Source organism: Drosophila gunungcola, chromosome 3R (genome assembly GCF_025200985.1).
Source record: "Drosophila gunungcola strain Sukarami chromosome 3R, Dgunungcola_SK_2, whole genome shotgun sequence".
Classification (NCBI taxonomy): Eukaryota; Metazoa; Arthropoda; class Insecta; order Diptera; family Drosophilidae; genus Drosophila; species Drosophila gunungcola.
Window position 1 is genome coordinate 23576395 of NC_069139.1, and position 9853 is coordinate 23586247.

Consider the following 9853-nt stretch of genomic DNA (forward strand, 5'->3'; position numbering starts at 1 on the left):
CTTTTGTCTTATCTAAAACGTGTTTTTAATTTGGCCAGCAACTGGCGATATCTCCCAATTTGCGACTGGAGAAATTGGCTATGCCTCTTATTCTGCGTTTAGACCAAATGGAGATGTCTCTAAAGCAACTACTTATATTTTCGGTTTAATTAACTAAGAAAATAAGCACAAAGCTCTTAATGTTTTTTTTTTAACAGCGGTTAAGAACTTGATATAAAACATTCAAGGGGTTTCTTTAAAATTTGTTTTTATTAAAGCCTTGTTTATTTTAATATACATATAAATATATTGAGTTTGTACGGCAAAAGGGTGGCTTAAGCATCATTGGCCAGCCAAATGTCGGAAGTGCAATCACCACCAGGATAACGCATTTCATGAGGAAGACTGGGACCATATGGCTCTTTTCCGAAGTCCACCAAAAAGTTTTCATTTAGGGATATGCCACCATTCACAGTATCCACATCGATAAGGACAATATGGCCGCCTTGCGAGACCATTTTTGGATAAAACTAATAAAGATTAAGAGGATTATATTTCCGATATTGAAGAGTAATATTTATTAAGGACTCACCTGCTTATCCCAGGGAGAATATAAGGATGACGAGACATACAAACGCTTGCCATCCAGTGATAGCTGCATCATTTGAGGTCCGCCTTCCAATCGACGTCCCTTAACATAACGAGCTGGGGGTCTTTCCTAAAAAAAGAATATCTTACAAGAAGTGCAAATATATATCTTAGCTTCACACTAACCTTAAGTTCCTTATCCTCCTTAACAATCACATTGGGCAAATCACTGCAAATGGCACCTCCCAGGAAAAGCTGGCCTGTTAGCTTCGGATTCTCGGGATCGGTAATGTCATATTGCCTTACATCCCCATGTCGCCAGCAGTTGACATAGAGGAATCGGTCATCCAACGATATAATAATGTCCGAGATCATGCCGCCCATGTCCTCCGCCTTTCCATTGCCGGTATCAACCAGTTTACCCGGAATGTCTATCACTTTCTTGGCCTCGAACTCATCGGAGTCGGCCTTCTTTTTGAAGTAGAACACCTTCGCATTTAGGGCACAGCCAACGAATCCTTCGGGGCGTTTAGGATCATGTAGAAAACGAATTTCCAAGGGCGTTATGCCATCCGCTCCCAGATCAATAGTTTGGTATAGAGTCTGCGTGGACCATTTGTAGAAGTTCAGCCGACAGCCATATTGAGTCATATCATCGAGGTCACCATTCTTCCAGCCACTTTAAATAAATAATTTAATTTAATTTTTCTTTACATATTATATTTATGCTCTTACCGTCTCCATTTATTGGGTGCTCCCCATTCGGACGAGACCATCACATCGAAATACGGCTGATACCAGAAATCGTAGCCACACAAGGCCTTCTTTTCGCCCTTCGTCCAAGTGCCGATGCAATTGAATTCCGAATCGAAGAGGATAAAGTCTCCTTTGGCATATCCTTCGGCATCGCCCATTATGGATATCATGATATTGCCATTGGCCAAACAGTGGGTTGTATGTGGGCCCGTCACATTGTGACTCTTCAACACATCACCATCGATTGTCTTGATTATCTCTGGCTTTCGGGGATCCGTCACCACATCGAGTATATACACAAAGTCGGAGTTCAGGGCCGGCAGAACTAGTCTGTCCCTTTTTGGCACGCTCTTAGAATTCTCGTCCACATAATAGCAACTGGAGCAAGCGTTCCAGCCAGAGTGATGCAGCTCATCGCCTTTCCGGTTTGTAAATGTACGATGCACAATCTACAGTAGATGATATACAAAATAAAAATAATTAAAAAAATGTAAATAAATGATTATTAAAAGTACTGGTGCTTTTGTGTATCCTTTTATGTATGGAAAGAACTTGTCATTGTTTTACTTAATTAAAGTTATAATAAACACCTACAATAGTATCTGTTTTGTTAGCACTTACTTTTATAAATACCTAAGAAACTCACTAAAATATGACATATTTTTTTATACTATCTGCAGTGTTTGTTAATAATCTCAATCCAAAATATTAGATGGGATGGCCCTTGCTATCATTTCTTATACGAAAATCAATTAGTTAATATTCCTTATATTGTTTACTCCACAGTATGTAGTCTACAAGTTATTTGCTCTTAAGGCATAGTGTATTTTATTTACCTGGCAGTAAGTGGGGCTCTCGGGATCCACATCGACCGTGGACAGGTAATCGCCGTGGGGCTCGTCCAAGTTGGGCTGAACGGTGACCGTGTAGAGGAGCTTCTCCCGGGGACCATTTCTCATGGCATCCAGAGGGGTTGCGTAACCGGGACCGCGGCAACAGGCTACAGAAAAACAATTTAATTATCAGAAATGCTCGGGGATTTGTATTCACTTTATCAAAGATTCGAGGCATGTGTTTGTAATACAAAGTATTTGCTTGTCTTTTTACTTTTGTTTGACATTGCTTGGCGGTTGTTGTTGAACGAAGAACAGCGACAAACTGAGTATCATCCGATGTTGGACGAAAGCTTTATACTCGGGTTCTCTTGGCTTCATAGCTATAGCTTGTATACATTTCTTTTTAAGCTCTTAAAACAATTAACGAAGAGAACCGGTTCGCCCGGCTTTCTTATCACTAATACTAGTTAGGTCAGTTACACGTGAACATATATATAATTAAATTTCCGAACCATAAGTTTAACATAAAAACAAAACTTTATTTAATTTATTTTAAACTGGTTACAATAAATTTTTATTTGGATGAACACTGACTGTCTTAAGACAAGTCTCAAACTGAACTCGCTTCTTAACTTAAACTTCTTTGACGATCATACCTCGGTTTTGAGCTTTAGAGCTTTCTAAGAGTGGAGTTGGCCTTAATTGAGTGAGTTTTAAAATTTCCCTTTGGATTGTTGATTGATAATGCACCACCAGCCACTCAATCCGATTGTTTAGTCTAGAATCTTGGGGTTTCGCTCGCATGGTAATTTTCCATTGGGATCCGAAAATGTGGGAACGAACTGATAACGTAACTTGATTCGTTCTGGATGTTTAGTATAAGGCTTGGTTACATTTGCAATTAGATATTGGCTGATTGGAGTATGGATATGTCACTATATGGTTTAATCTTTCTTAATTTTAAATTATAAAAATCCTTTTTTTATAGGGTTTATGAAGCCGATAGAACTTCAAAATTAGTTTTAACTTTATTTTGTTCATTCTTTTCTATGACATTTTCTCCCGAAACATTAAAGTAGCAAAAGTTGAGTACAAAGCTTAAAACTTTTTAACAGTGTATTAGTTTTACTAATTTTATATCTATAATTTGGGGAAATCCGGTTAAACTTAAATAAAACTATTTATTATATTTATATTTTGAATATTTAATAAGCAAAACAAAAAAAAGGAAGTATAAAGGAGTTATAAAAGAATGAACTATACAATTTTCCGGATGAATGAATTTTGGCGTCCTGTTTACGATTAATTAAGTCAAAGTGTGCGACAATACCGATTTCTTGGAAAATAACGGTATTTTTGGTGTTCTGACAGTTTTTTGGCAAAATATGACATTTATCAAAAGACACAAAACATACTAAAGTTAAAAGTCTAATTGAAATACAAATTTTGTGTTTTGAAACTTAATATTTAACGAGATTAATATAGGTTGATTTTTAAACGTCATTTTAAACGGGCGCCGAAGTAATTGGACGGCAGTAGTTGTCGTGACGAACGCATCTTCAACAATACAAAATATCTGTTATCAAATTTTGTGACGAAAAATGAATAAGCATTCGACTAAATAAATACACTTGTTAAATGTTCCCATTCGTCACGCTGAGATAAAAATGCCTCTGTAGGCAAAATACCTAGATAAAGCGATCCGAATGGAAACACTTTTTATTAAAGGCAACACATTAAATTATTATATTCGATACATTAAGTCACGAAAAATACCACGACGTGAAACGGTCACACAGCGAACTATCGATAGTGCAGCGCGGCCTTGCCAGATCGGCGAAAATGCAAAGCAACACCGATTGGCAGGGAGAAACATTTTAGCGCGTTGCGACGGACCTGTGAAAAAGCAATCGTAATACGCGTGGTAGCAACTCCATTCGAAATTAAGTGGCTCTAGCGAACCCAGGGGATCCGGAATAAGCCATGTCGCATCACTACGTGGTGACGGCGCAAAAGCCGACGGCGGTTGTTGCCTGTTTGACGGGTAAGTAGGTGCGCGCGGGGGGGTCTCCTATGCGGTCTCCCCGGCAAAGGGAGAAAACAGCAAAACAAGCATGTTTGCCGGTCGCCGGATTACACAAGCCAAGATGTTTGCTAAACACCGGCATTTCCTCTCCCCTCAGGCAACTTCACCTCGCCCACGGACCTCAATCTGATCATTGCCCGCAACAACCAGGTGGAAATCGATCTGGTCACGCCGGAGGGACTGCGTCCGCTGAAGGAGATCAACATCAATGGCACCATTGCCGTGATGCGGCACTTCCGGCCGCCTGACAGCAACAAGGACCTGCTCTTCATCCTTACGCGTCGCTACAACGTCATGATCCTGGAGGCGCGCATGGTCAACGACGTCATCACGGTGGTCACCAAGGCCAACGGCAATGTGTCGGACTCGGTGGGGATTCCCTCGGAGGGGGGCGTCATCGCCGCCATCGATCCCAAGGCAAGGGTCATCGGGATGTGCCTCTATCAGGGTCTGTTCACCATCATACCGATGGACAAGGATGCCAGCGAGCTGAAGGCCACCAATTTGCGGTAATTCCGGGCACTATTTGAGGGGAAACATCTTGGTATATGATTATAATCATGTGATATATACCCTATTTCTGTCAGTTTCTAAAATGAAGTCAAGAAATGTATAAACGCTTAGCTTTCATGCGAACGATCTGTTTATACAGTTTACCATTTACTATTTTAAAAAGATAGATTAGTTTAGTTAAATTCGGGGCTATGGCATGTAGCTTCCATAGACAGATTTACATTTAAATTTTAATCTTTTAAAACCTACTTTTTAGCTTCGACCGACCTTTTAGTTTGGTACTCAATATTTCCGATTTAGGATTTTACTTCTTTTTATAGAATACAAATTTGTTTTAAATATTTTTACCCAATGTTATTGCACTCTGAAATTTCCGACCTTAACCTATCCCTACTCTTTTCTAGCATGGATGAGCTGAATGTGTACGATGTGGAGTTCCTGCACGGCTGCCTCAATCCCACCGTCATAGTCATCCACAAGGACAATGATGGCAGGCACGTGAAGTCGCACGAGATTAACCTCCGGGAGAAGGAGTTCATGAAAATCGCCTGGAAGCAGGACAACGTGGAGACGGAGGCCACCATGCTGATCCCCGTGCCATCGCCCATCGGTGGAGTGATCGTGATCGGGCGGGAATCGATTGTCTATCACGACGGGAGCAACTATCATGCGGTGGCGCCGCTCACCTTCCGCCAGAGCACCATCAACTGCTATGCCCGTGTGAGTAGCAATGGTTTGCGCTACCTGCTGGGCAATATGGATGGCCAGCTGTACATGCTGTTCCTGGGCACCTCGGAAACGAGCAAGGGCGTGACTGTCAAGGACATCAAGGTGGAGCAGCTGGGCGAGATCTCTATACCGGAGTGCATTACTTACCTGGACAACGGGTTCCTCTATATCGGAGCGCGTCACGGGGACTCGCAGTTGGTGCGCCTCAATTCGGAGGCCATCGATGGCTCCTATGTCGTGCCTGTGGAAAACTTCACCAATTTGGCTCCGATTCTGGACATTGCTGTGGTGGATCTGGATCGTCAGGGACAGGGCCAGATCATCACGTGCTCGGGCAGCTTCAAGGATGGATCTCTGCGCATTATTCGCATAGGAATTGGAATCCAGGAGCATGCCTGCATCGATCTCCCGGGCATCAAAGGCATGTGGTCTTTGAAAGTGGGAGTCGACGACAGTCCGTACGAGAATACTCTGGTGCTGGCTTTTGTGGGACACACTCGGATTCTCACCCTCTCCGGCGAAGAGGTGGAAGAGACCGAGATTCCCGGATTCGCCAGCGATCTGCAGACCTTCCTATGCTCGAATGTGGATTTTGAACAGGTGGGTCTTGTTTTGTCGATAACATTTGTAATGTAACCATTATAAACTTTGAATCTTTTCCCTCAGTTGATTCAAGTTACTTCGGATAGTGTTCGCTTGGTAAACTGTGCCACCAAGGCCCTGGTGGACGAGTGGCGTCCAAAGGGCGATCGTGCCATCGGCGTTGTGTCCTGCAACACTACTCAGATCGTAGTGGCCTCTGCTTGCGACATATTTTACATTGTTATCGAAGATGGAGGCCTAAAGGAGAAGTGCCGCAGGACATTGGCTTATGAGGTGGCCTGCTTGGACATCACTCCCTTGGATGAGACGCAAAACAAGTCGGATTTGGTGGCTGTGGGCCTATGGACGGATATATCTGCTGTAATTCTGTCTCTGCCCGAACTCGAGACCATCTACACCGAGAAACTAAGCGGAGGTAAGCTACATTTTAGGCTTTGAGTAATTATATTATAACTTTTATTTCCACTCACTTGATTTGCTCACGTTTAATCGGTTAGCATGTATCAAAATTCATTTCCAAACGGCAAAGATTTAGAGTATAAAAGCCCTAATGAGTGCTTATTTTTGCAGAAATCATTCCCCGCTCCATTCTGATGACCACCTTTGAGGGCATCCATTATCTGCTGTGTGCCTTGGGTGATGGCTCTATGTATTACTTTATTATGGACCAGAAAACTGGCCAGCTGACGGATAAGAAAAAGGTCACCCTTGGCACGCAACCGACCACGCTGCGCACCTTCCGGTCCCTATCCACCACGAATGTCTTTGCCTGCTCCGATCGTCCGACGGTTATTTACTCGTCGAACCATAAGTTGGTGTTCTCTAATGTGAATCTGAAGGAGGTGAACCACATGTGCTCGCTGAATGCGCAGGCCTATCCGGATAGTTTGGCGCTGGCTAACAAGAACGCTGTTATTCTGGGCACCATCGATGAGATCCAGAAGCTGCATATTCGAACAGTGCCGCTGGGCGAGGGACCACGTCGAATTGCCTACCAGGAAGCATCGCAGACATTTGCCGTGTCCACCCTTCGTATTGATGTCCATGGCAGAGGTGGTGCAAAGCCACTGCGCAACAGTGCCTCCACACAGGCGCAGAACATAACTTGTAGTTCGAATATCCTGCCCAAGCCGGGTGGCGGAAATTCCACGGCTGCCAATGCAGAAGTGGGTCAGGAGATCGATGTGCACAACTTGCTGGTCATCGATCAAAACACGTTCGAGGTTCTGCATGCCCACCAATTCGTGTCCCCCGAAACTATATCCTCGCTGATGTCCGCCAAGCTGGGCGATGATCCCAACACGTATTACGTGGTGGCCACATCGCTGGTGATACCAGAGGAACCGGAGCCGAAGGTGGGCAGAATAATCATCTTCCACTACCACGACAACAAGCTCACCCAAGTGGCTGAGACGAAGGTGGATGGCACTTGCTATGCCCTGGTTGAATTCAATGGCAAAGTTCTGGCTGGAATCGGCAGCTTTGTGCGTCTGTACGAGTGGACCAACGAGAAGGAGCTGCGCATGGAGTGCAACATTCAAAACATGATTGCCGCCTTGTATCTGAAGGCCAAGGGTGACTTCATCTTGGTTGGGGATCTGATGCGATCCATCACGCTGCTGCAGCACAAGCAGATGGAGGGCATCTTTGTGGAGATCGCTCGCGATTGTGAACCCAAGTGGATGCGAGCCGTTGAGATTCTCGACGACGACACGTTCCTGGGTTCCGAGACAAATGGGAATCTGTTCGTGTGCCAAAAGGACAGGTGCGTTGAGGAGATGGAAATGCAAACCCCGTAGCCCTGTTACAATTTTACTTTCAATTATTTTAGTGCCGCCACCACCGACGAGGAGCGTCAATTGCTGCCGGAGCTGGCCCGCTTCCACTTGGGTGATACCGTGAACGTTTTCCGTCACGGATCTCTGGTGATGCAGAACGTGGGCGAGCGGACCACGCCAATCAATGGATGTGTGCTGTACGGAACGTGCAACGGCGCCATTGGCATTGTGACCCAGATTCCGCAGGACTTCTACGACTTCCTGCACGGCCTGGAGGAGCGGCTGAAGAAGATCATCAAGTCGGTGGGAAAAATCGAGCATACGTACTACCGCAATTTCCAAATCAACACCAAAGTGGAGCCCAGCGAGGGATTCATCGATGGGGATCTGATCGAGAGCTTTTTGGACTTGAGTCGAGACAAGATGCGCGATGCTGTTCAAGGCTTGGAGGTAAGTCTTATTTATTCGTTTTATTTAGAACTGGTTTTAAGATTGTTGCGTATCTTTTTCAGCTGACTCTCAATGGCGAACGGAAGGGTGCTGATGTGGAAGATGTCATCAAGATAGTCGAGGACCTCACGCGCATGCATTGAGACCTTTGGGTCGTTTGTATATAAGTATTGGAAAAGGCACTGTCCCGAACTATTTTAATGTACATGAAACTTTGATACCATGTATCCCGCTTATCCACGTAAATACCCGAAGAAACTCTCCGTGCTAGATGCGCTACGACTGTCGTTCACACGATGTTTCTCGAGTTCCTCGTTTGTGTTTGCTCGTAAAAATATTGACAATGTAGCAAAAAAATTGTTTTAAGTGCGCCACACGCGCACTTTCAAAGTTGCGCCACAGTCACGCATTAATTTAATAAAAAATTTTAAATCGGAAGCATGGTTTTTTCGGAGTTTTCCCGATCTGATTGGAATCTTTGGCTAGCTTTTCAATACATCTTACTTTTCAATACTTGTGAATTGCGTGGCATACTTCTGGGGTCACAATTATATTTTGTAAGTCGGCTATTTTCTTCAATGCTGAAATAAATGTTATTATAAGGAACAAATTAAATCTGAAGTTGTATTTCCTTTAACGATTTCTACATTTAAAACAACAATTAAAAACAATTCTTTTCTGCCATACTTAAGCTTTTGTAAGCTGTTTAAAGATTGTGTGTACTTAATTCAGCCGGTAAAGAAATAATTTCATTTTAATTGCTCGGTCAAGGCTTTAAATAAAGTTATTTAACATTGATTTTTTGTATAAACTTTCAATACACAATTATTATACAATTCGGATGCTATTTAACAATAAAAGTTGTATATAACTACTTAAGAGTTTTTATGAATAGTAGACAAACTGAAATAGTGTGGCATTCCAGGTTTATTAAGCGGTTACAATTACAATGTTTTCTCTTTGATCGTTAGATTTTTCGGATTGGAAATTGCGATTTTGGTTTTTTTTTAACACATTTTCAAGCGGATACACCTATTTATGGAACTAAGTTTTACTTAATCATAACATTAAATAACAAGATACACGTAAGCCCTAAATTGATCATTTTTATTGTTTTGTCAATTGATTTGTTTTAGATAAACAAATCGACAAAATGACTTATTAAATCTAAAATAAGGCTGTCACCATTGCTTTTCTTTTTTTTTTGGGGTCCCTGCTTAAATAATTCTTGATTTAAAAATTTTCAGGGTTTCCTTTTTTGAGAATCTGTTAAAACAGCTAATCAAACGTCTACATAAAATATGATAAATCGATTTTACCAAAAAATATTATTCGATGTTATAATCTTATTGCGCATAGAACCCCTTAAAAGTTTTTGAACCTTATTTCTATAAATTGTATATATGTATATATATGTATATATGTCCCATTGCAGTTATAACTAAAACTAACTAATCTTTTAATAAATGTAAAGGTAAGAATTTGAGCTTTTAGATTGCTGGCCATTTTATTATTACTACTACTACTATTAGTTG

General features: G+C 42.3%; 2 protein-coding genes across 2 annotated transcripts; one reads left to right on the forward strand and one right to left on the reverse strand.

Moving 5' to 3' along the window:
* Positions 1 to 246: 246 nt before the first annotated feature.
* On the reverse strand, positions 247 to 2634 carry LOC128266112 (methanethiol oxidase). The gene is made up of 6 exons (XM_053002392.1): positions 2431 to 2634; positions 2160 to 2323; positions 1303 to 1772; positions 754 to 1246; positions 572 to 697; positions 247 to 509 (listed from the first exon to the last, which is right to left on the reverse strand). Exons 1-6 carry the CDS (start codon positions 2441 to 2443, stop codon positions 315 to 317), a joined length of 1461 nt encoding a protein of 486 aa, XP_052858352.1. The 5' UTR covers positions 2444 to 2634; the 3' UTR covers positions 247 to 314.
* Positions 2635 to 3979: 1345 nt separating this feature from the next.
* LOC128261976 (DNA damage-binding protein 1) lies at positions 3980 to 8756 on the forward strand. The gene is made up of 7 exons (XM_052995975.1): positions 3980 to 4203; positions 4343 to 4754; positions 5163 to 6087; positions 6154 to 6505; positions 6661 to 7855; positions 7922 to 8318; positions 8381 to 8756. The coding sequence occupies exons 1-7, from the start codon at positions 4143 to 4145 to the stop codon at positions 8459 to 8461; spliced, it is 3423 nt and encodes a 1140-aa protein (XP_052851935.1). The 5' UTR covers positions 3980 to 4142; the 3' UTR covers positions 8462 to 8756.
* The last annotated feature ends 1097 nt before the right edge of the window (positions 8757 to 9853 follow it).

Excerpts from the sequence above, each read along its gene's own strand:
- LOC128266112 (XM_053002392.1), bottom strand. Across the intron at positions 1,247-1,302 it reads GCACCCAATAAATGGAGACG|TGGCTGGAAGAATGGTGACC; the intron begins GTAAGAGCATAA and ends ATTTATTTAAAG. Across the intron at positions 698-753 it reads AGGAGGATAAGGAACTTAAG|GAAAGACCCCCAGCTCGTTA; the intron begins GTTAGTGTGAAG and ends TTCTTTTTTTAG.
- LOC128261976 (XM_052995975.1), top strand. The coding sequence starts at position 4,143 with ATGTCGCATCACTACGTGGTGACGGCGCAAAAGCCGACGGCGGTTGTT. Across the intron at positions 4,755-5,162 it reads CTGAAGGCCACCAATTTGCG|CATGGATGAGCTGAATGTGT; the intron begins GTAATTCCGGGC and ends ACTCTTTTCTAG. Across the intron at positions 8,319-8,380 it reads ATGCTGTTCAAGGCTTGGAG|CTGACTCTCAATGGCGAACG; the intron begins GTAAGTCTTATT and ends TATCTTTTTCAG.